This window comes from Microcaecilia unicolor, chromosome 1 (genome assembly GCF_901765095.1).
Source record: "Microcaecilia unicolor chromosome 1, aMicUni1.1, whole genome shotgun sequence".
In the NCBI taxonomy this organism is placed as follows: Eukaryota; Metazoa; Chordata; class Amphibia; order Gymnophiona; family Siphonopidae; genus Microcaecilia; species Microcaecilia unicolor.
Window position 1 is genome coordinate 72,011,696 of NC_044031.1, and position 26,757 is coordinate 72,038,452.

At 43.1% G+C, this 26,757-nt stretch overlaps 1 protein-coding gene across 2 annotated transcripts in view; it reads left to right on the forward strand.

Moving 5' to 3' along the window:
* Positions 1-26,757, forward strand: part of ACTR3B (actin related protein 3B) — a 136,050-nt gene that overhangs the window by 78,824 nt on the left and 30,469 nt on the right. For both annotated transcript variants that reach the window (XM_030198436.1, XM_030198426.1), the window contains exons 8-9: positions 807-980; positions 9,122-9,214. In XM_030198436.1, the coding sequence (XP_030054296.1) occupies positions 807-980; positions 9,122-9,214 (267 nt within the window). The remainder of the gene's footprint in view (positions 1-806; positions 981-9,121; positions 9,215-26,757) is intronic.

A 26,757-nucleotide genomic window follows, 5' to 3' on the forward strand; every position in this document is an offset into this window, starting at 1 on the left:
AGTACCACATCGCAATTCTGAGTTTCAAAAATTGCAACTTAGATGTTTTGGTGAGGAAAACATCCATCTGCCACTTTGTGCCGCTTTTGAGACATTTATCTCTTTTGAAAATTAGTGCTATTGTGTTGATCTTTTCATCGTCTGCGTATCCTGGACATTTTGCGTTAGGTTATTCTGTTGATCGCCACTCCTGGTTTGCCTTATTTGTTTGATCCCAAATTAATGGAATTACAGTAATACTGCTTTAATTGCTAACTTAAGTTCTTTTCCCTTTAGAAGTTTCTGTTTACTGAAGACATCTGCAGTTCCATTGATAGTGCTGAGTCTAGTGAAGGGGTTCTAAACTTACTCTTGAATATGTATAAGATAAAGTTGCATACAGTGGAGACAATACATGCACATTTATCACATTCATATTCATTGTGGTTATCCTGAAAATCTGACTGGCTGAATGTATCATGAGGACTAGGTTGAGAACCAGTGATCTAACATAATATCCAGGTTTCTGACACTAATTTTTAATGGGATCAGAATCTTTCCTATGTAGGGATTTTTCTAGGAATGGGACACTCCTCCAACCACTGTCACATGGCGCAACCCTCCTAAAAGAGGCAGATCCAAAAGGGCAGCCTGGAATTTTATGACTCAAAAAAGGGTTGTTCAGCCAATCTAAACCTGTAAATGAACTGATATGTTCTGATAGTCACTGGGCTGGCTCTAGGATTATTGCACTGGAGAAAATGTCTTTTGATATATGTATGTGGGAGAACAATCTAATGTTGTATAATGTACTCTTTTACTTACAGGAGAAATACTGCTACATCTGCCCAGATATAGTAAAGGAATTCACCAAATATGAAGCAGATTCACGCAGATGGATCAAACAGTTTACAGGCATCCATGCAATTAGCAAAAAACCATTTGTAATAGATGTTGGCTATGAACGGTTCCTTGGACCTGAAATTTTCTTTCACCCTGAGGTACTCTGCTTATTGATTAGTTACAATTGTTATTAAAGATTCTGTTCAAGATTTGTTTCTAGTATGATCGTCTTCTAATAATTGTCTAATATTGTCTTTTCTAAGCTTGTGTATTATTGGTTGGGCATTATCCAGTGAATTGTTAACAATTACATTCACTTTCACCGAAAGCTAGTAAATGTTTATATTCTTCATTACTAAATATCTGTATGTACAGCGCAAACTACAGTGTAGAATATTAAAAGCCATATTGTTCTTGAATAAAGTCGAAACCTTCGTGCTAAAAATACATACGAGGTAGAACCTTAATCATTGGCAGAAAGAAGGCTCTGGAATGAGGGTGAAAGGGAGTAGACTCGAGGGTAACTAAAGGAAATATTTCTTTACAGAAGGATGATGGATGTGGGGGACAGCCTCCCAACAGAGCTAGTAGAACCAATGACTGTATCTAGATTTAAGAAAGTATAGGATAAGTACAGAAAATCTCTGAGGGAGAGGAAGGGATTTCAGAGCTTCATAGTTGGTAGTATGCTGTGTCTCTGCTGTCATTTTCTCTGTTTCTCTTTACCTGTAGTCCTCTACAAGCCCACTTAGAGCCAGAGCTATCTTAATTCGGTATCATTCTCTTAAATGAGACATGTGGTACAGTAAGGCGAATTAGCAATTCTAGCTGTTTGTTTGCTTAGTTTTGCTTTCAGCTATTTTTAATATTAACTGAAGGAGAAACTATGTTAAATCACTTTAATTTCTAGATGCAAGGGGACAGAGAAAATACTTATATGACAATAGTACAACCCCCCCCAACCTTAGGCACCCTAATGCAGCTTAAAATAGTGTACCGCAAGATGTGTTCAGGTGTCTTGTGCTAACTGCCAAATTAGGCACAACCAAAAACAGAAGAACAGCAACCCTTGTAGCCGTACAAACAAAAGTCACAACAAGGGTGACGAAAAAAAATGGGGGGGGGGACAGCAGATGATTTAAAACCTTCACTTTATTGAACATCCAGGACTTGACAAGGGCTGTGTTTCGGCTCACAAGGGCCTTCTTCAGGAGTCACTTAAATTGGATGTGTATTGATGGAGCTAGACAAGTGCTGGTATATTCAATGACTGAATCAAGGGTTAATCCTTGTAAACTGCCTATAAAGAGCGCCTCCAAAATCGCTTGGACTCCGGTAAGTACAAAATGTTGTGTCGAATTCTGGATATTCAATAAAGTGAAGGTTTTAAATCATCTGCTGCCCCCCCCCCTTTATTTTTCATCACCCTTGTTGTGACTGTTTTGTTTAACTGCCAAATTAGCACATGCTAATCCATGCACTAATTTTTTTAATGAAGCAGGGAGGGCATGTCAGGGGACAGAGATTGGCTAACCAGCTAGCACAGGAATATCACATGAGCCCTTACCGCCTACAAATTAGGTGCTGGTAAGTGCTTATGCAGTAATTATTTTTAAATAGTGGCCCACATGGCCATTAAATCAAAAAAATAGAAAAGCGGCCATTTTATGGTTGTGGTAAAAAAAAAAAAAAGCCTTAGTGCACTGGAAAAACTCAGTAATCCCCATATAATAGGGGATTACAGTCAGAAGCAGGCAGGTAGGCAGGGCCGGTCTTAGGCAGAGGCGACCGAGGCGGCCGCATAAGGCCCCGCGCCTAAGGGGGCCCTGCGCGGCGTGCCTCGCCTCTGCCTCACCGACCACGCTCGTCTGCCTTCCACCCATGTCCTGCGACGCGAGTCTCCTCGTTCCCCTGCTGCTCCCCCTCCCTCCAGCCACCTGAGACCTCCCGTCTGAACCCCCCTCCCCGACCCGCCAAACGACCCTCTTCTGTCGCCCGCACCTCACCTGACCCGACCCAGCATTTAAAAAAAAACCTCCAAGCGGCGGTGCCGGTGCTTCGCGTCTGAGGGAAGAAAACTCGCTTCGTCGTTGGCCGGCCTTCCCTCAAGTCCCGCCCTTGCGGAAGTTACATCAGAGGGCGGGACTTGAGGGAAGGCCGGCCAACGACGAAGTGAGTTTTCTTCCCTCAGACGCGAGGCACCGCCACCGCCGGTTGGAGGTTTTTTTTAAATGCTGGGTCAGGTGAGGTGCGGGCGACAGAAGAGGGTCGTTTGGCGGGTCGGGGAGGGGGGGGTCAGACAGGAGATGTCTCAGGTGGCTGGAGGGAGGGGGAGCAGCAGGGGAACGAGGAGACTCACGTCGCGGGACATGGGGGGATGGGGGGGGGTTACTGGACATAGGTGGATGGCAGTTGGCAAGGGGGGCAGGAGGGTCGCTGGACATGGGGTGGATGGAGGGGAGGAGGGCTTCTGGACATAGGGGGATGGCAGGGGAGGGCAGGGGGCAAAGGTCACTGGACATGGGTGGATGGCAGGGGAGAGCATAGGGGACAGGGGGGTTGCTGGACATGGATGTCAGGGGGGACAGGAGGGTCGCTGGACATGGGTGGATGGCAGGGGAGGGGGGTTCTGGACATAGGTGGAGGGCAGGGGGCACAGGAGGGTCGCTGGACATGGGTGGATGGCAGGGGAGGGGGTTTCTGGACATAGGTGGATGGCAGGGGAGGGCAGGGGGCACAGGAGGGTCGCTGGACATGGGTGGATGGCAGGGGAGGGCATAGGGGACAGGGGGTGTTGCTGGACATGGATGGCAGGGGAGACAGGAGGGTCGCTGGACATGGGTGGATGAAGGAGAGAGAAGAAATGCTGGACAAGGATGGAGCGAGGGAAGAGTGAGGAAGGAGATGAGGTGAGGGAAAAGGAAGAGAGGAGAAAAAGTGCACATGGATATAGAAAATAGGCAGAAGCTGGATCCACTGGACAGTCAAGTCTGCAGAGGACCCAGCTTTTACTTACGGAGTTAAGAGGACAGATAGCAGCACAATCGGATACTGAGCCAGCATGATCAGAAAAACAAAGTCACCAGACAACAAAGGTAGAAAAAACTATTTTATTCAGGATTTATTAATTGGAATATGTTAGTTTTTGGAAATGTGCATCTGTGATATTTTTCATGTAAGTTTTAATTTTTGTAGTATTGCTACATACTGAATCTGACTTCTTGAGGTAACTTTCCAGTTCAGTATTTTGCATTCATGTGTTTTTCAGGTGTGATCAAGGAAGGTGCAGTATTCTGCTAGCGTATAGTTTGCAGCCCTTTTTGTTTGTTTTTTTTCACTAGGTTGTGCACTGGTGTTTTAGAGCCCGGTGTAATTACAGTTGCCTTTCCACGCCACGCATAAGGTTGTAGCTCGTCCTGTCCTTGGAATTAGTGCTGTTTATGGTTTGTTAAGTTTATGAGTGTGTTTTTGCAAACGTTTGTGTATAGTGTTTTGCAGTGGAGAGATTGTGTGTTGGCCTTACTAAGGTGGCACCAAACATCGGAAAGGGTGTAGAGCCTAAATCATGACACACTATCTCTAAAAGGGTGTTTTGTGGCTCTACATGAGAATTGTGATATTATGATCCCTTGCTAGCTTCATATTGTTGATAATCTGCATTTTCCGTATGGCTGGTATATTGGTGTATAAGGTATTAATTGTGACTTTTTTTTTTTTACTTATTTTTTCTGTGTGTTGTCAGACAATTATGGATGACAGAGTCAGAGTCTTCTTGAGTCAGAGAGTTGTGGTATATATTTTAAAACAATTTTAATACCTTGGTGGTCTATATGTTTTTATATTGTACATTATATTTTACATATCACTTAATTTTATTGTATATCTTTTCATTTCACTTTTATTTTATTGCATATATGGGTTACAGAGTAATAGGGGAATTTGAAAGTACTGAATCTTTTCTTAATATTTTTCCTTTATTCTCCTTTGTTATGAGAATTGGAACTACTAATTGTAGTGGACTTGAACTGAATAATTTCTGGGGAGGGGAGGTTTCATGATAGCATTGTGCTTATTATTTCAATCAGTTTTTTGTACAAGTTTAGCTTCATTTGTCTTTATTTGAAATTTCATAAATAAAAAAATGTTCTAAAAATGGAATAATTTTATCAATGGGGTGGAGCTAGGGTGGGGGCGGGGCTATGGTGGGGCAGGGCTATGGTGGGGGTGGGGCTAGGATGGGGCCCCACCAAATTGGTCTGCATAGGGCCCCGCACTTGCTAAGACCGGCCCTGCAGGTAGGCTTCCTGTTTGAAGAGGAAGTTCCTATCTGAAAAGGTAGGAGGAGCTAGAATCCCAGAATGACATCTGCAGCCATCAGTCCCTGGAATTCTGCCCAGTTTAAAGCTGCAGTGCCACAGAAACTTGGTATTTACCTGCTATTTTTAAAAATGTAAACGTCTGCCAGAGAAAAACTGGCCAAGCTGGCTGAAACTGTCTAATTGGCAGTAACTGTGTGGGCATTTAGAAGGTTTTTAAATAGATCCAGGCAAGAGACTGTTCAAGCTCAAGGAAAAATGTTAAGATCATAGGTTTTATATAAAAACTGAAACTACAAAATGGACATATTCTTAAATGTAAAAAACAACAATTAAATAAAAAATATTGGCGGTTAGGTGCACAAGCCTGAAACAGTTATGTAAGAAACTCAGGTGGTTGAACATGTATTTGCATTTTAGATTTGATTACTTGCTCAAAACTAGTTAAAATTCAGATAATATATTCCAGTCCCCATAGGGTTGTAACCTAAGCTATACATAAGGCAGTTGAGGATGAGACGATTTGCCCAAGGTTCCGAGGAGTGTTGGTGAGAAGGAGGATTTGAATTACCCAGGTTCTCAGTGTCTGCTGTAACCATTAGGTGGCTATTCCTGTTCTCTTTATAAGCTGTGGCCTGTTGCCTTCAAAATTCCAAATTTGCCTGTAAGATTGAATATGTGGAAACATTTAGCTGGGTGCTTGCTTTCTTATGGTTCAAGATATATTTCACCCAGATTGGGCAATATTTTCTGTTTTATGAAGTATGTACACCTGTGCACAGTTGTATTACACAGCTCCTAGTTTCACAAAACATAGACCCATGTAATTGTCTGATGTATATTCAACACAGGGGCAACACCTAGTGTGAATAACCCAATATCTAAAAAAAGGGGCTTTGCTATTAAGTTTGAACAGAAAATATTAAGAAGGATTTTTAAAGTAATTTTTGTGAGTAAAAGAGTTCTTATATAAATTGCCCATCCTGTTTGCAGATAAAGTTACACAGGGCCAGGCTTGACTTTACGTGCATGTTGAGGAGGTGTTACCAAAGGCAGGATTTGGATGGCGTTTTAACTTTCTAAAAATCCACAAATGTGCACATGTACATATTTTGTCTCAGAAAACTAAGGGCCCTGTTTACAAAGGCTCGCTAGCGTTTTTAGTGTGCGCTGTGTAGACACCCATAATATTCCTATGGGCGTCTACACGGTTAGCGTGCGCTAGGTTTTACTGCGAGCTAAAAACGCTAGTGTGCCTTTGTAAACAGGACCTAAGTGCATCAAATAGCAGGTGTGCAAACATACTCAGTTTTCCTAAGGGTATTTTTTGAACTGAAAGTGTATGCATACTTCACTTCCAAAATCTGACAAGAGTCTGCATAATGAAAAGTATGCGTGCACTTAAAAAATTACCATCCCCCCAACATTTAGTAAATCTATTGTTTGCAAAATAGTACACTACATACAGGAAGTTTAATGGTACTAAACAGTATAAAATCTCTCTGAGATTTTATACTTGATTGCTGAACAGAATCTGCATAAGCTAAGGAAAATATTTAGTTCTGCTCATAGCTTTTTAAAATTGATGTCTGAGCACAGATCAGCAAAATGTATTGACACATTGTGGCTTTGTCATTACATCTGACAATCAATTGATTTTGACATGCCTAAAATTGTCTGCCAGATCAGTAGTAATTTTTGTACCACTGATTAGCAAGTAATGCTGTACATCTGGCAAGCATCATATTTTAGCAGGGTGCATACATGTGCAGGACATTCCTTCAATGAGAGAAGCAGCATAATTGGTCAGCAAGTACCTGGGCTGCCATTTATATTGCATACAGTGATACAGTGGCGTACCAAGGTGGGGGCGGTCCGCCCCGGGTGCCAGTGGGTGGGGGGTGCTCCGCTCCCGCCGCCTCCCGTGGCCGTTCCTGTGGCGCCGCACATTAAAAAAACCGGCGAAGCAGCGTCGCAGGCAGCGCCTCGTGCCCTGCTTGTAAAAAAAAAAATCAAATCTCCTTCCTTCTCCTCCTCGTCTTGACGTCGACTCGGGCCTTCCAATCAATTTGATTGGAAGGCCCGAGTCGATGTCAAGACGGAGGAGAAGGAAGGAGATTTGATTTTTTTTTTACAAGCAGGGCACGAGGCGCTGCCTGCGACGCTGCTTCGCCGGTTTTAACGGGACTGAGGTGGGGAAGGAGAGGGGCGAAAGGGACTCGGGTGGGGGTGTTCAGAGGGGAGAAGGGGACTGGGGTGGGGGTCTCAGAGGGGAGGAGGGGAGAAGGGGACTGGGGTGGGGGTGTTCAGAGGAGAGAAGGGGACTGGGGTGGGGGTCTCAGACAGGGGAGGGGAGAAGGGGACGGGGGTGGGGGTGTTCAGAGGGGAGAAGGGGGCTGGAACTGGGGGCTGAAAAAAGGGGCAGAGAGAGAGAGGGGACAGATCCTAGATGGAAGGGGGAGCGAGAGGGAGGACAGACCCTGGATGGATGGGAGAGGGAGGGCAAATGGTGGATTGAAGGGGCAGAGAGAAAGGGCAGGCAGTGGATGGAAGGGACGGCAGAGAGGGCAGACACTGGATGGCAGAGAGAGAGAGAGAGAGAGTGAAGACAGATGCTGGATGGAAGGAAGATGGTGACAAGAAGATGAGGAAAGCAGAAACCAGAGACAACAAACTGTAAATAAAATATATTTTTTTATTTTTTTTGCTTTAGGATAAAGTATTGTAGATGTGTTAAATGTTTATAATAGAACATGTAAATAAGGTAATCTTTTTATTGGACTAATTTTAATACATTTTGACTAACTTTTGGAGAACAAAACCCCCTTCCTCAGGTCAGGATAGGATACTGTAACAGCACTATACTGTACTGACCCGAGGACGGAGGTTTTGGCCTCTGAAAGCTAAATGTATTAGTCCAATAAAATGGTATTATTTTACTTTCTATATTTGTTTTATTTCTATTTGTTAATTTGTAAAGTGGTGATTGGTACTTGTTAGGTTTTTTTTTTTTCAAATTTACATCTGCTGTCTTTATATTTTGCACAGTACTAGGGGACAGTTTCTGTTTCTGTGGTGTTGCATTGTATGCAGAGTCTGGCATTGGGGGTTCAGTTTAATTTTTGTCTAAATAGAAAGTTTATGATTTCTTATTCTATAGTGGATTAGGGTGTATCTGTGTTTGTGAAAAAGACATGGCTTTCAGTTGGCATTGACTGTGCAGGATCTACGATCTGTACTATTCTGTCTGGTTTCGTTTTACAATAGGTGAATTGATGTTCTAGTGCTCACTGTAGTGTTTAAGATGCTTTCCTTTTCGTTGTGTGACTCATAGAAATGACTGCTTATGGTATGGTAGAATTGCTCTATAGGTCCTGAGTGTTTTGTATTCTCAGCATGCCTGGTACTGGATTTGGGGGGGGGGGGGTATTAAAAAATGACCGGCCCCGGGTGTCAACTACCCTAGGTACGCCACTGCAGTGATACGTGCACAATTTGTTTTTTCAGCAGTATGTACGGCAACGCTTCTAAACCCAGTCCTCAGGGCACACACAGCCAGTCAGGTTTTCAGGATATCCACAATGAATATGCATGGGAGAGATTTCCATGTACTACCTCCATTGTATGCAAATCTATCTCATCCATATTCATTGTAGATATCGTGAGAACTTCAGGAATGGGTTGAAAAGTACTAGTCTAGAAAGATTATCCAGCTGTATCATTTACAGGATTTTTAAAGCAAGATGACATCTTTTACAGAGTGTTTCTGTAATAAACTGCCCTTTCTGATATTTTAAAAGTATAAAAAATGAGAGTACTCAGTTGATGGTGTTCTTTTTCCTTTGCTCTCTGATTGTGTAAATGAGGTTTCTATAGACACACAGAATTGTGCTTGCCTTTCTTTAATCTCATTTTCTTTTGAATTCTTCCCTTTAAAGAAGTAACATTTTACATATGGCATGATGTATCACTTTTTCTTCTAGTTTGCCAGTCCAGATTTTATGCAACCAATTTCTGATGTTGTTGACGAAGTCATACAGAATTGTCCTATTGATGTCCGCCGGCCACTATACAAGGTACATTTACTTCTCGATACAGCTTCTATTCCTTCTATAAGAAAGAGAAGTAGGGGCTTGATAGTCTATGATTTATTTTTCTTGTTATTTTTATTAGATTTTTTAAAATCTATGATCAAACAACCCTGGGCATATCCAAGACATAAATAAGTATTTAACAGTTAGTTGATGTAGGTACCCTTAGTTAACCAATAAAATAAGACTTAAAGCATAGCACCAACACATAAGGAGAGGCACTGAAAAGACAGAACAAACAAGAACAACAATCCTTCCCACCTGCCCCATTTTTTTGTCTTATGCCTGCATCAGGGGTATAATACTGTTAGAAAGGTAAAATGGTAAAAACATCAAGTAGATCACCCTTGAGCAGTACTGGACAGTTCTAAAATGATAGATAATTACTTTAGAATAATGAGATATCACTGCATAGTGTACATGAACTTGTTACCTGTCAAAACCATGCAAACTGCTCATGAGAAACTTTGACTGTTTGTATGATCATGATGGGTTTTATTTATATTTTATAGTGTTTTAATCTGGCCATTTTCAAACAAAAAATGTTTAAGGGAAAAACTCACAAAAAGAAGCCATTGGGATGTCTGGGGGCCAGCAGTCCTACTAAACTGGCCACACAGATGTCCTAGCAGATCAGTGGGGCAGCCTAGGGGGCACTGCAGTGAACTTCATATAAAAGGTCCCAGGTATACATTACATCATAACCCTCTTATATTGTATGATGAGCCCTCCAGAAATAGCAAAAAATATGCTATACCCAACTGTACACCACTGCAATAGCTCTTTTGACTGCAGGTGTCATCTGCAGGAGTGGTCTAGTGGTTAGAGCACTGGTCTTGCAATCCAGAGGTGGCTGGTTCAAATCCTGCAGCTGCTCCTTGTGATCTTGGGCAAGTCAATTAACCCTCCCTTGCCTCAGGCATAGGAGCCAACTTTTCAAAATTATTGGGGGTGCTAAGCCCAATTAAAATAACCCCTCCCTGGACACATACAAGGAATTTTCTCAATATTGGGGGTGCTCAAGCACCCACAGAGTCGACTCCAATGGCCTCAGGTACAAACTTAGATTGTGAGCCCTCCTGGGACAGAGAAATATCCAGTGTACCTGAATGTAACTCACCTTGAGCTACTACTGAAAAAGGTGTGAGCAAAATCTAAATAAATAAATTAAAAATACATGTGGGTTCAGTAGATATTTTGAGGTTTTGGGGGCACTCACATTTTCCACTACACGTGTACCAGTTAGAGTGGGATATGGGCCTGAGTCCCCTTCCCTACAGTCTACTGCATCAACCACTAGGTCATTATATCTGCAGCTGTCATAGTGCCTGGTATGTACTTTCACTTTTACCTTTTAGGGAGGTAGGCGAGGATCAGTGACCATTGACTGATTAAGGGGGTGGGGTCATGCCTTTATCTCTGCAGTGGTCATCTGGTTAGTTCTTAGTCATTATTGAAACAGGTCTAACCAAAAACATCCCATTTTTTTGTCCTGGATGCTTTTACAATGTTCCGTTACTACAGAAAAATGGCCAAATCATAAGCCTGCCCTAGCCTCATCCAAAACACACTTCCAACACTCCCCCTTGAGATTTAGACAATCTGCAAAGAAAAAGTCTTAAAAAAGAGTTTCAAAAATAGCGATTTGTATGGTTTTGTGAAAAAATGTCCATCTGTTGCTTTGTGTCATTTTTTGGACATTTTTTCTCTTTCAAAAATGAGCTCCACAGAGAAGAAACAGAAGGACACATATGTACATTCACAAAATACACACACAGACACACACATGAAGCCTGGTTCCATTGATATTGCTTAAGACCTTAGGCATATCGCTTACCTTTCTGTTTCAGGTATAAAATTTTAGATGGGAAGCCTCCGGGGACAGGGAAATACACAGTACTCAGAACCTAACTCAAATTGAACTAATACTGAAGAGCCATAAGCTAAATCTCAATGAATAAGCACACAGAAAGACATTCCTATATATATTACTAGCCGTTAAGCCCGTTAAAACGGGCAAGTATTGGTATGCTCTATTTTGATGTATAACTCCCTCCCTCCCTCCCCTCGGCTCCCCGCCCTTCCTCCTTCCCTCCCTCCCAGCTCCAAGGCCCGATTCCCTCCCAGCTCCAAGGGCCCCCCCTCCGTCCCTCCCAGCCAGCTGCAAGGCCCCCCTCTGTACATCCCTCCCAGCTCCAAGGCCCCCCTACTTCTGACCTCCCATGTCCAGCATCCTCACTCCTTCCCTGCCAGCTTCAAGGCCCCCAGTCTCTTCCTCCCTCCTAGCTCCAAGGCCCCATTCCCTCCCCTCCCAGCTCCAAAGCCCCCGTCCAAGCCAGCTCCAAGGCCCCCCCTCCGTCCCTCCCCTCCCTCGCAGCTCCAAGGCCCCCCTCCTCCTTCTGAGCATTTCTCCTGCCTTCCCCTCCCCCCTGAGGTCGCTGCTATCGCCCCCCCCCCCCGAGGTCGCCGCTACCGCTCCCCCCCCCGAGGTCGCCACCGGCCCCCTCCACCCGCGCCCCCCCTCCCAGCTCCATGGCCTCCCCTCCCAGCTCCAAGGCCCCCCGTCCAAGCCAGCTCCACGGGCCCCCCTCCGTCCCTCCCCTCCCTCGCAGCTCCAAGGCCCCCTCCTCCTTCTGAGCATTTCTCCTGCCTTCCCCTCCCCCCCGAGGGTCGCTGCTATCGCCCCCCCCCGAGGTCGCCGCTACCGCTCCCCCCCCGTGGTCGCCACCGGCCCCCTCCACCCGGGCCCTCTGTTCTACATTTAACTTACAGCACCGAAACCGCAGGCAGATCAGCTCCGTTGGCCTTCCTTCTCTGCCTATGTCCCGCCCTCGTGTGACGTAACGTCAGCGAGGGCGGGGGACACAGGCTAGGAAGGAAGGCCAACGGGAGCTGATCTGCCTGCGGTTTCGGCGCTGTAAGTTAAATGTAGAAGAGAGGGCCTGGCCTGGTGGAGGGGTTGGCTGCGACCTTGGGGGGGGGGGCGGCAGCGGCGACCTCCGGGGGGGGGGGAGCGGTAGCATTAGCGGCAGCGTCAACGTCCGTGTGGCAGTGACTGCACTCCTCCTCAGTGCAGAGTTTCCTCTCTGTTCCGTCATCACGTCATGACGTGGGGGCGGGACAGAGAGGGAAGTCTCTACTGCGCATTTGCAGGTGAGTCGATCACTTGCCATTTATATGTTTGATATGCACAGGCTTGCACATGCAAATACATACAGGCAGGTAGATGCAGAAGCATATGCATGCAAAACAGAGGGATTAGAATAATTCCATGAGGAATGGTCTACATGCTTTTCCCACCGCAGTCCCCTTCCTGAGTGCTTCCACACTCCTGTACTTGCTGGGCTGACTCTTAGTGATTCAGACATGTTTTATTTTCTTTGTAAATTTTACTGTGAAACCTAGGGGCTCATTTTCAAATCAGTCCTTTCAAAGCAAGTTACTATCAGGCTCATCATCAAAAGAGAAAAACGTCCAAAAAGTGACATAAGTCTGCATTTGGACATTTATCTCAGAAAAATGTCCAAATCAGTATTTTCAAAACCTCTTTTTAGACGTTTTTCTCTGAAGTCCATCAGAAGGATGTTTGAATCTCAAGGGGGTGTGCCAGGGGCATGTTCAAGGTGGGACTTGGGCGTCCCTAAGACTTAGACGTCTTTCAGCCATGGAACAAAACAAAAACGTCCAAGACTAAAACTTAGACATTTTGAGCTAGACCTGAATAAAACTTAGGTGTTTTGAGCTAGACCTATTTTTATAATGAATAGCTGCAATGGGAATTGAACCCACTTCCCCAAGATCAAAGTCTGCTACACTAACCACTAGGCTACTACTCTACTCCACAGAAGAAGTGCCCCAAATGACCAGATGGCCACTGGAGGGAATCATGGATCACCTCCCATTACTCCCCCAGTGGTCACTATCCCCCTCCCACCCCCCAAAAATGTGATTAAAAATATTACTTGCCAGCCTCTATGGAAGAAACTGTGAGCCCTCCAAAACCCACCAGAAACCCACTTTACCCACATATTGGTGCTCCCTTCACCTGTAAGGGCCATGGTAGTGGTGTACAGTTGGGGGTAGTAGGTTTTGGGGGGGCTCAGCAGACAAGGTAAGGGAGCAATGGTGAGATGTGTACCTGGGAGCATTTTATAAAGTCCACTGCAGTGCCACCAAGGAGGCCCTATTGCTTTCCTGGGATGTCACTTTTCCACTATTCTACCTGATGCCAAGCTTTCTATTTTTTGTATAACATCTGAGCCTTGTGTCTATTGTTTATCATTAGGTTTGGGCTTTAAATTCAGATCTATAGATGAAAAGGAGGTCTTATTACATATATCTAAATACCAGAGTGCTATTTTTCCATACTTCATAGCAAGAGTGTACATTCCCTAATTACCTGTCCAATGCAACTGAAGCTTTTACCTCCTCAGTACATGTAAATAGTTTCATCCCTGTGTGGATTCTCTGATGCCATGTGAGGCTTTCTTTCCAACCAAAGCTTTTACCACACTCAGTACATGTAAATGGTTTCTCTCCCGTGTGGACTTTCTGATGCACTGTGAGATTTACATTACAACCAAAGCTTTTACCACACTTAGAACATGTGAATGGTTTCACTTTATTGTGGATTTTCTTGTGTATTTTGTACGTTTTGCATTTGGATGTATTTGTTTGAAAATGGACCAAAAAAAAAACATCCAAATCACAAAACATTTTTCCAAACAGCATTTTCAAAAGGAAAAGAGAGACTTTTTTCTGTAGAAAATGACCTTTCCTGTTGTGATTTTGGATGTTTTACAAAAAACGTCCAAATTCAGACTTAGATGTCATATCCAAAAATGCCCCTTGTGCATTTGACTTGCCCAAAGTGACGAGGAGCATCAGTGGGAATTGAACCCATGTTGCCAGCAACAACTGCCGCACTAATCATTAATCAACTCCTCCTCTGTTTTGGATGTTTTGCATTTGGATGTTTTTTGTTTGAAAATAGAGCAAAAAAAAAAAGGCCGTCCAAATCACAAGACGTCCATAGCATTTTCGAATACAAAAGATAGACGTCTATCTTTTTCGAAATTGACCTTCTTTCCTGTTCACAATTTGGACGTTTTTGTAAACCGTCCACATTCTGATTTAGACGTTCTATCAAAATGCCTCTTTATTTATTTATTTATTATTACATTTGTACCCTGCTCTTTCCCACATACAGCAGGTCCAGTGCGGCTTACATAGTAAAAGAAAGCATTTTACATGGTAAAGAATACAGTAAAAACAAGGAAATGTAGGAACAGTATTATAAATTGTGATGATCATAACTACTTACATTATGAAAGGCATTACAAAGGACATGTGAAAAGAACGTAATGAACTAGAGTAGGGAAGATAGACAAGGATATGATAGGTGAAAGGGAAGGAGAATGGGAGGGAAATGGTAAAGGATGGAGGGAAGAAGATGAGGGAGTGAGTATAACATTGGGGTCAGAGTAAGCGTCGACATCTTAGCAGGAGTATCGTAGGTGATCTGGTGGAATTAAGCTGGTCCATTAGGGTAAACTTGCTTGAAAAAAGGGGGCTTTAACATTTTCCTGAAAGGTAAATAGTTATTAATAGCTCGGATGGGTCTTGGGAGAGCATTCCAAAGTTGACTACCCAGAAAGGAGAAACTGGATGCATACATAGTATGTTTTGTACTTAACACCTTTGCAGTTTGGGAGGTGTAGATTGAGGTATGTTCTATGTAACTTTGTAAATCTAAGTGCTTTGAAAATCTGCTTCCTAGTGACTTCACTATGTACAGTGCACTAGTGGTGCACAAGCATGCTGGTACCCCTTACTGTGGGATGGTTCCCCCCCACCCCCATGTGGTTAAACTATAAAATCCATCCTTTGGAATCTGCAGACAGTGAAATCTAAAGTTTTGGTATATTATCACACTTAGTTCTTTCCAAACCAACAGAATGTTTAGGTACCACCCTTTTTAAACTGCCTTTCCCCTCCCACCACCTGGTTTGAGAGACACACAGAGATAACACAGATTCACATAAGCACAAACACAGCTAGAAATAATTCCACATTCTTTCCCGTTTTGTTTATCACTATAATGGATACTGCTTGTATTTTCTTATTTTTTTTATTAGTGGGATTTGTTAAGCACCATTTTGAAGAAATCCAACTAAAGCAGTATGTAGTTCTGGTGTACAGAATGAACTTGATACACATGCGTACAGAAAAATAAGAGTCTCTTGTTCTGCCTTTGATATAGAAAGTTCTTTATTGGGAAAATATGTGGTACTATGAATTGGGCTGTACCAGGCATGGGCCCATGAAATGGCTTTGCAGTACTGCCCTTATGGACTCACTGAAAACAATAAAAATATAAGGGTCATGTTTTAGTGCTTATTGCCTGACTGATGAGAGAATGGCATTATAGCAGTGGTTTCCAAACTCCCCTAGGCTACACATTTCCTCTCAGGTCTCCCACCTTCAGCATTCAGTCTTACCTTTGCTGGTGGAGATGCCCAAGCCCTGCCAGCCAAAGAGGTCCACTGCCCGAGGCCAGTTCCATGCTGCTTGTGCAACGAGCAAATCAGTGGCATGCTTCAGCCATCGACGCCTGCATTCCCACACATTCCCTCCTTCTCTTCCCCCTTTCCATCCAGCCTCTGCCCTCCCCACTTTCATCCAGCCTCTGTTCTCCCTTTCTCCCCACTCTCATCCAGCCTCCTCCCCCTCTACTCTTTCCACCCAGCTTATGCTCTCTGTCTCTCTTGTTCTCTTCCCTTCCATCCAGCCTAAGCCCCCTCTCTGTTTCTCCCCCAATCCGGCATCTGCCTCCTCTCTGTGTCCCTTAGGGTCCCTTCCCCACACTCCCCATCCCTGCTGCTGCTGCTCTAGACCAGCAGCAGTGGCAAAGCAAGCTACAGCCACCGCAAGACAGGACTCTTCATGTACGTGGCTGCCAGCTGTGCCACAGAAAAGGAAGTGATGTCTGATGGGGCAGGACCATCAGCCACATGTATGGAGAGTCGGGCTTAGATGGCGGCAGGAAGGAGGTGGGGAAAATATGCCAATGCACCCCTGAGAGTTCGCTGTGGTGCCCCAAAGTGTCATAGTGCACAGTTTGGGAACCACTGAATTATTGTAACCTTGCCACATTGTGCTCAGGAACTCAGGGAAGGCAACACCACATGACTTGCATATCCACTCTCCCTAGTGGCACCACATGACCCTCTGCTATTTTACTTTTCCATTCTGTTTGTCGGAAATGCTTGTTCTCAGGCTGCTCTTTGTACTGGTCTGAGGGCAAATTCAGTAACTCAGGAGCATAGTTTCTACATCTTCTGTGTTCATTTCTCACAGATCATCAGTGTTTCTGATGCTGTGTGTTTGGCCTAGTAAAAACACAGCACTGGTTTAATAGTTCCCTGAGCAGCCCCTGGTTCAAACCCTGCTAACAAGTTATCCATAAATTACACCCCCTCTCCCCTGGGAGAATTAGGTTGCATTGGGGTCTCATTTGTTGTGGTACTATTGACATTTAATGGGGCATGTATGTCTTCTGCCAGTTATCAACCCATAGTAGGACATAGTTTTCTTCCTATGACTTTTTAATTTCTTGAGGAAACTCTTATAAGGAGCTTTGTCAAATGCCTTCTGAAAATCCAAATACTGACTCACCCTTATCTACATGTTGTTTTCTCCTCCCCAAATTATGACAGATTGGTAAAGTAAGATTTTCCTTTGCTAAATCTGTGTTGGTTCTTTCTCAAAAAGTCCTGTTTAGCCATATGCCCAATAATTCTGTTCTTACGAATGATGACTTTATTTTGCCTGGCACTGATATCAGATTCACTGGCTTGCAGTTTCCCAGATCACCTCTGGAACCCTGTTAATAATTGCCATTACATGGGCTACCTTCCAGTCTTCATACACAGTGGCTGATTTAATTGCTAGGTTACAGATTACTTGTAACAGGTCTACAATATGGGTTGAATTCTGTCCTGTCCTGGTGATATGTTAATCTTTAGTTTGGCGGGTTGCTCTATTACATTGTCCAGTTTTTACAGTCTGCTTCAGTCTGTTTCTCTTAATCATCACATTCCAAGATAATTTCCATTGTGTGCAACCCCCCCACCAATCCTACTTGAAAAAGAGGAAAATGCAAAAATTCATGTTGGTTTTCTACTAGGGCCCTGTTCTGCCTAGGCCACCTTGCTACCCCATGGTTATCTAGTTGTTCAACTGGCTCCCTTGCAGGCTTCTTGCTTTTGATGTATAGTAGAGTCTTGATTATCCAAAGTAAACAAGACTGGCCCACTGTCGGATAAGTGAAAAATCGGATAATACAGAAAATAATGGAACTCCTTAAAAAAATGCATCAACAAAGGCATAGAGTTCCTGATTTTCAGAAATTCTGCAGCGTGATTGGAGTGCTAAAACATACTGTAATCACTGTACTATACCATAAAATAAAACCAATACAGAACTGTAAAACACACTCAGAAACAGTACATACTGTACTGTATACCTAGTAGCAATGCAACTGGTAAACATAAATTATAAACTATTCTGTAAATTTTGTAATTAATGTTTGTTTTCCCATTTTTCTTCTTTTCCTCGCTGCAAGGTCATGCCATCGTCTCAATAACTACATCAGTAGCTGTCACTTCCTCTTGTTATTCCACATATGTCAGTGCAACCTCAATTGCCTTGACGCCTTCACTAGGACTGATTTTTACAATTCTAGGTTCATCCTCACTCGTGGTGTCTTCTTCACTATCATCTCTATTCCCATTCCTGTTCACCAGAGCAATCACATCATTGTTAGTTAGCTGTTCTTGGTCGTTTGCCTGAATCCATTCTTGTATGTCATCCTCACAAGCATTCTCACAGCCCAGTGTTTCCTGTAACAGAGGAAGGAGATTTTCAGGAATTAACTTTCTCCATGATTTTTCTAGGGTTGGAGGCTCGAGTAGATAACATCTTTGATGTTCATTTTCTTTAACACTTCAATCATTCCTTTCCATTCATCCAGTGCATAAACAAGCATTGTAAGAAGCTTACAGTGTTATTTTTTCTTGAAGGCTTCCAGTATGCCCTGGTCCATTGGCTGACACAATGATGTGACATTGGGAGGCACAAAAAGCACTCTGATGTCAGCACTTCTCAGTTCATCCTCGTCAGAATTAGATGGTGCATTATCCAAAAGAAGGATTGCTTTCCTAGGCAGGTTTATCATTTTCAATTCGTTTTCTACTGATGGAACAAATTCCTTGAAAAAAACAGTTACGGAAAATGTCTTTGTCCGTCCAGGCGTTCCTCTGGTTCCTGTAGGACACCAGAAGTGCAGAGGGAGCCATGTTTTGAAAGGGCCTAGGATTTTTTGATTTTCCAATGAAAGTCAGTGGTGATTTACGTTTACCAGTTGCATTGCTACAGGCCAGAATGGTCATTCTTTCTTGACTCTGTTTATAACCTGGAGCCGAGGCCTTGAGCCGTCTTGCAAGAGTTCTTGATGGGCAGCATTTTAAAATTTAACCCAGTTTAATCACAGTTGTATATCTGGCCCCTTGATACGCCTTCCTTTTTACGGAGATGCTGAAATTTCAGTTTCAGTGTGACAAATTCCTCAGAGTTTGCCAGTAGCTTTTTCCAGCAATGTAGAGCTGCCTTATTCCATATCTTTTCTTCTAATGATCAAGCCACCCAGTACTGGCAGTGAAATTGGTGTCACCTTCATTGAATTCCTTTCAAAAAAACAGGGCTTTCTCTTGCAATATAGGCCCTGATAGAGGTATGCCCTTGTCTCTTTGCTGTGTGAATCACGGGAATAAGGCTTTGCTGACCTTCTCATATTCACATTTTTTCATATTTTTTTCTAGTGTTCAATGAAAACAAAAAGGCATGATTTGAGGCCCATTTCTCCAGCTCTCTGCATTGTCTTTTCCAGTCAACAATTGTTTCTTTCCCCACTCTTAGTTTTGTTGCAGTTTTTCAGATGGATTCACCCTTGTCAATTCTATTTAAAGCGTCAAGTTTCTGCTCTATAGGCAAAACAACTTTTTTCCTCATTTGACTGGCCAATTCAGAAGTGATCTACAGATCTAAAGAGGAAGAATAAAAATATAGTACTGTAGTACAGTAGCATTATATACCTACTGTATTAGAAATGTGGCATAAAAAGAGAGTTAAAACTCATTGCGCAGTAAAAGCCTCACAATGGTGGTGTTTTGCAGTTCAAGCAGGGACCTGGGGTCAAAACTGATTGTCTCAGGTGTGAAACTTTCCTCTGTGCTACATCAGAAAATGGAAAGAGAAGTTGCGCACTTCTTATCAGCAACGCGATGACATCACGGGGAAGTCTGCTGGATGGTTGGATTGGCGAGGGTCAGATAATCGAGACTTTACTGTACTTTAAAAAAATTTTAATTTCTAGATGTTGGCTTCTCTCATTTGATTGTAGGCTCTTCTTTTAAAGTCACATGTTGCTGCAGTGGTCTATTATATTGATTTCATCAAATCTGAATGTACTATGATTATCATAGTCAAGCTACGCCAACATTACATAAATGTTGCCATACTGGGAAAGACCGAAGATCCATCAAGCCTAGCATCCTGTTTCCAACAGTGGCCAATACAGGTTACAAGTACCTGGCAATATGCCAAAATAGTACAATACATTTTATGCTGCTTATCCTAGAAATAAACAGTGGAATTTCCTCAAGTTCATCTTAATAATGGCTTATGGACTTTTCTACTACTACAGTTCAAAGGGTTTACGTCCCCAAGCATTCCCTGGTCAGTGCTCTATCAGCAGTTAATCTTGACTTAGATTCATCTTAATTTCCTCAGCTGGCTTAACTCTGGTCAACTCTGACAGGATTCAGCTTTGGCAACTTCTGTATAGAATAAATAAATTTAATTCTAAACTTTAATGAACAGGTATGAACTTTTCTGAACAGGTATGGGGGTTCCAAGAGACACTTTCCTTTAAAAATATTTATTTATTTATTAGGATTTATTTACCACCTTTTTGAAATAATTCACTCAAACAAACAAACAAACAAACATAAGCAATAGACAATTACAGCAGTAAAAATATTCAAATAACAATACAAAGTATGGCATAGTATACTACTTACAATGTCAACACAATATGTAATAGAACATTTTTATAGACAATGTAGAGTATAATGGAATGAAAGCAAACTTAGTGATGCTGAGATGGCAACTCCAGTAACTGAGAAATAAGACTATTGACAGTCAGACTTCTACGATCTGTGCCCCAAAAATGGCAAGGACAGATGTATGTATATGTTATATCGCATCATACCATATGCTATGATTTTATCGTGTTGGGTAGGCTGGATAGACCTTGGAGATCGTTATTTACTGTCATCTGCTATGTAACTGTGCTACTATAATGAGTGGTACCCCAAAACAGTCTGCCCACAGGCTGGGGGCAGGTCTTGCAAGTCCTGAGTCAAGTATCACTCCTGTTTTTGGTTTCTGAATATTTACCCACAGCTACCACAAGATATTTTTCTCTCTCTCTCTTTTTTATATATCTCTGAATTTTCCAGAAGTTGATTTACCTTCCCCCATATATTTCCTTTTTAATGTCAAGCCTTTTAGAAGTGTGTGAAAGTGAAACAGTAAGTCTGATTGGCAGACAGGTGGCGCTATGCATCCATTTTAATGTAAGGGTTACTATGGTGTCCTTAAATGGTCTGAAGCATGAACACAAGGATTGCTGTATAGCAATTACTTTAATTATACTTCATTGTTAAATCTCTTCTTCTCATGTTCCTTTCTTGACTTCTGTTTGTTAAATCATTTGTTAATATTTAAAAGCCACTTTTTGCTTTATACAACAAAAGTGCCAAGTGGGGGGGGGGGAGTTAAATTAATTGACAAACAAGAAGGAAAAAAATGTGAAAATGAAAAGGTTACATATTGTACTTGGAAGAGCCAACTCCAATTTCATTTCTTGTTTGTAATAATTGATGCTTTTCATTGTGTGCAATAGCGACTGAAGGGTGTTTTCTTTTCCAAGCCCACAGATGACAAAAGTGTTTGCCAGTTTCAAACATACTGTCTGTAAAAGAATAATGCTCCTGTTTTTAAGTGTGCTTAAATTCACAAGAGGGTAATTTTCAAAATAATTTCCATGACTAAGAAATGTTTTAGCTGCATTAATTGGATGTCCGTAAATTAGTGTTCTTCAGTGCTCCCCAAAGTCTATATTGTTCCACAATGTACATAGTTTTAGCTATTTTGGGTAGTGTTCCTGGGAGCATATTTAGGTTGGAGTTGTAAATAACATACATAGATTGCACTGTCAAATTTACAAGCATTAGTTTCCATGAAAACTACCCACAGAAAAAGCTGATGCAAATGTCCATGGATATTATGCACCCATTGTAAGTTTTGAAATGTATATGTGTACCTTCCCTTTGAAAGCTAGAGCAGAGTGATGATTTAAAAGTACCTGGGGACTCTGTTTCAATATGGATAGTGTGAGAATTGCTCCTAAATGTATTTTCCATATTTTTTGACCTACATTGAAATTTATAGGGACTCTTAGTGTGCTGTTTTTGCACTTAATGTGCCTTAATATCAAAATTAAACACGCTTTAAGTGCAAAGGTGATCCCTAAAATTTTGCAAGTGCATCTACCAAAGAAAACTTCAGCTACCAAATAATGAATAATTTGTAGGAGGGCACACTGAGAGTTCAGTATGGGCTGTTATCACAGCCGAGCTTTTATTTCAGTGAGTCTAGCCGCAAAGCGGCTCGCTAACAACCTCCGTACATCAATAAGTATGACCTCCATTTTGTGTGTAAATACACCATTTGTGTGTGAATAACTCTTGAAAAACTAAAAGTGAGTGCTATCAATCATATTTAATACTGATGTTTAATTTCTTGATAGATGTCCATGTACAACAAACGGCACTAAATGGGGAAAAAAACTTTGACCCCAGATGTACCAATACTGCAGTCACTACTTAAACTGCTTAAACTTAGCCCAAAAATATTTACAAAAAAATGTGCTTCTGCGGTAATGGTTAGTATACACAAATTCACGTATTAGGTGCTTAACGCACCTTAATAAAAGACCCCTCATAGTGATATTCCAGTTATAAAAGATATGTGACTTGAACACAGATCCTTGTATAAATCAAAACATCTAAATAAACAACAGAAACAAAATAAAAATATACCAAAGAATAAAACAGCTAAAACAATATAAAATTAAGACACATAATCTAAAAATCACAAAATGATCAAGAAAGCCCAAGTCATAAAATGTAAGCTAGAATACCACACTTGTTCTTGCCAGTGCTTCTTATAAAGTTATACAACTAGTGAACAGGCTTGGGAAAATACTATTGCTTTTAGTTGTGTTTTCAAAGATAGTTGTGTCAGTTTTTAACCTATGTTAAACAGGTAATTTAGACCATTTACCTGTTTTTGAGAAATGAACCTGCCTCAAGGATAGTATGAACAATAATTGCATGCCTTATGAGCAAAAGGAACTGCATGGCTCATAGAGTATGAGTAATATAGGGTATCATTCTGCAAAGCCTTAAGGATTAAAAGTAAAACTTTAAATCTGACCATGGATTAAACTGATAGTCTGTGTAGAGCCTTCAGATAAGGTGTATGTAATAAGAGCGAGTGGCACCCATAATTAATGTGGCTGCAGAAGTCTGAAATAACTATAAAGCCCTAATGCTGGCCTGAAAGTACCCTGGGTAAAGAGTTGCAGTAGTCTAGTTTGGATAGAATCAGTGTTCTAAAGTGTCCAAATGATAGCATTGGCTTTAGTCCACTCAAAAAATAAAAACTAAAGAAGGTAGACTGAACCACTGTACTATAGAAATACAGGAAAATGTAGGCAGATAAAGACCATCAGGCTTATTTTCGAAGGAGAAGGGTGCCCATTTTCTGACACAAATCGGGAGATGGGCGTCTTTCTCCTAAGGTCGCCCAAATCGGCATAATCGAAAGCCGATTTTGGGTGTCCTCAACTGCTTTCCGTCGTGGGGATGACCAAAGTTCAAGGGGGTGAGTTGGCAGTGTACAGAAGGCGGGGCGGGGGCTTGGTTAACAGATGGGCGTCCTCGGCTGATAATGGGAAAAAAAGGGCGTCCCTGACGAGCATTTGGCGGACTTTACTTGGCCCATTTTTTTCACGACCAAGCATCAAAAAGGTGCCCAAACTGACCAGATGACCACCGGAGGGAATCAGGGATGACCTCCCCTGACTTCCCCAGTGGTCACTAACCACCTCCCACCCCGAAAAAAACAACTTCAAAAACTTTTATCTTTTTTTTTTTTTAGCGTATATCCTTCGTTATGCCTGTGCCTGAGGACGTCCAAAATGTGGATGTTTCTGTGAGATGGACATCCATGCCTTTGCTATGCCTCCCACACCCTTTTTATTTGGATTTTGGATCACAAGTAGCAGCAGTGAGTTTTGAACCGGCCACCTCTGGATTGCAAGACCAGTGCTCTAACCACTAGGCCACTCTGCCACTCCTCTACTCCACTTCCTTGAAATTTGGCCATCCCTGTGGGGGGGGGGCAGTATGCAGGTCCCTGGGGGGGGTATGTGTGTGTCAGCAGAGGCATAACGAAGGCGTGGACATCCTTCTTTCAAACATTTTGGACTTCCTCAACTGCCCCCCACAGGGATGGCCAAATTTCAAGGGAGTGGAGTAGAGTGGAGGAGTGGCAGAGTGGCCTAGTGGTTAGAGCACTTATAGCTAACTAGTAAAAAAAGGCCGATTTCGAAAAGCTGTGAAACGGGCGCTAGCAAGGTAAATTCCCCACCCATCCTCCCTTCCTTCCCTCCCGAGTTCCATACCCCTCCCCCCTCCCTCCCGAGTTCCATATCCCTCTCCCTCCCTTCCTTCTTTCCTTGCTGAGTTGCAGAACTCCCTCCCTCCCGAGTTGCAGACCCCCCTCCCTCCCAGTTCAAGGGCCCCACCCGAAGCACATCCACACACCCACCCACATGTATGTCCCTCCCTCCCAGTTCAAGGGCCATCAAGCCCCTCCCACCGCATTCCATACCCCCTCCCTCACATTCAAACCCCCCCTCCGCTTTAATGTCCCCTGCACCCCCCTACCGTGAGCCACACCACCCTTTCCTCCGAAATAGCTCCCCTGAAGCCGTAACCCTGGCAGCGCTATAGAAATGCTAAGTAGTAGTAGTAGTAGTCGCGTACCTCTGCTGAGCTGATGGATCAAGTTCTGTTCTTTCTCGGCTGCGGGGCATGGCTTCATGATTGAGCATCTGTTGATGTCTATGTGCGTGCATCTGACATCAGACGCACGCACAGAAACTTCCACTGATGCTCAATCATGAAGCCACGCCCCACAGCCGAGAACAGAACTTCGGATCCGTCAGCTCAGCAGAGGTACGTGACGGCTTTGTTGATGCGCCGAGCAGGGGGGGGTTGTTGCGCCACTCCCTGCCACTTGCTCTGAAGTGGCAGGGAGCGGCGCAGTGACAGCTGTTTCCCAGGCAGGGGGAGGAGTAGGGAATCATGCTCAGCGTGTTTCCCTACTCCTCCCCTTGCCTTGGAATCAGCTGAGAATGTGGGCGGAGCTATTATGATGCCTACGAACACCTCAGGCTTCACTGCAAGGCTGCTGGCTTCAGAATGTTGGAGGTGCTTTTTATGGAATCAGCTGAGAATGTGGGCGGAGCTACTATGATGCCTATGAACACCTCAGGCTTCAGGCTTCACTGCAAGGCTGCTGGCTTCAGAATGTTGGAGGTGCTTTTTATTATATAGGATTGTATCCCAAGCTGTTTGCCACTGTCCACCCTAGCTTGGATATTCACAATGGGAATCCTGCTGGGGAACCGCAGGTCTAATTGGGCAGAGTCACAGGCAGTATTTCTGCTTCTCCTTTTCTTGCTATCTCTTAACTGAAATTAAAGCCCAGGGTAAAACCCTGCTCAGTTTCCCACTTGGTTCTTAAGTCACCCCTCCCCCTAATTCTGTAAACTTGCATGCTCAAATTTAAGCTTGGCATGCAAATTTGCACGTGCAATTTATAGAATGTCACTTTTGTGCACAACTTAATAATTGGCTATTAATTGGAGTTAACAGACAATTATTGGCTTTAATCTATGTTATTTGGCACTAATTGGCTGATGCACACAACTGCCCTTAGCCACTATTCTTGAAGCTGGGTACACAAATTCTATCACACACAACTTCTAAGGAGGCATGGACGTGGGGCATGACCAGGGTCCAGCATCTCTCTCTCTCTCTTTCCCCTTCCTTCTGCTCCCTCCCAAGGGAATCCAGCATGTGTCCTCCTCTCTTCCCTCTCCAGGAATCTAGCATGTATCCTTGTCTCTCTTCCTCCCTCCTCCCTTCTCCTATGAGTCCAGCACCCTCTCCCCCTCTGTCTTGGCATCTCTTTCCCCTTCCCTCTCTGTCCTTGCAGTTCTGTCCCCCAGGCAGTTCTTTAAACTTGCCTTTGGAGCTGGAAGCAGCTGGCCTTCCATCTTATTTATTTATTGCATTTGTATCCCACATTATCCCACCTATTTGCAGGCTCAATGCATCCTGCCCCGCCGGTGGTCTAAATAGTTGATGGCGGTAAGCTCAGCAGGCCGCTGACAGATTGTAGGGTGACGGGATGGTCTGCCATTGTCCTGGGACACTATAAGAACAGGCTGACTGGGCCTCAGCAAGCCCGGACTCTGTCTGCACTCTAGCGGGAATGGGCTGTGACCTCATGGAGAGCAAAGACATTCTGCTACTGCATCTCATCTGCAAGCTGGAGCATGAGAACAGGGCTCTGCGCATGGAGCTGAGGCGTGCAAGTGCCCCTCTCCAATCACCGCTCTGTGCAGGAACGTCTCGGTCAGTTCATTACTGGAACTGAAGGAGCAGGAGGGTAAAGAATGCACTGAACAGCTGAAGAATTAGCCATTTGAAAGTTGTGACCTTTTATTTTGATTCTTTAAACAGTGTCTTTATGCAGGACATTTTGCAAAAGATAAATAACAGTACAAAATATAGAAAAAAGTTTAGCCAATAATGTTATGCATTAAACAGGGATAGATTAAGGCATCACAATGGGCCCTCTGAACTTAACAGGCCCTAGGCATGTGCCTAGTTTGCCTATGCTTTAATCTGGTCCCGGATGTAGCTTGTGCCATACAAACTTGTTGAAGATGATGATTTTTGTGGCTGAGACAGATTCTTACAATTGAGGGCTCAGTATAATTTGAAATTTCCTTGTAAATATTTTATCTAAGGGTGTGAAATATGTATTTTTTTGAACCATCACAACAGTCTTTCTTTTTGAGTGGTAAAACTCCCATTATTTTATTCCCTGATGGTGAGTGATGGTCAGTCCCTAGAGAACCGTCTTATTTGTTTACTTACTTCTTGTGATTATTGTTACATTTTACTTTCTTATGAAGATCTCCCAGGATGTTTGCTCAGCCCCCATTTTGTGGACTTTAGGAGTCACCGACCAGCAAAGGG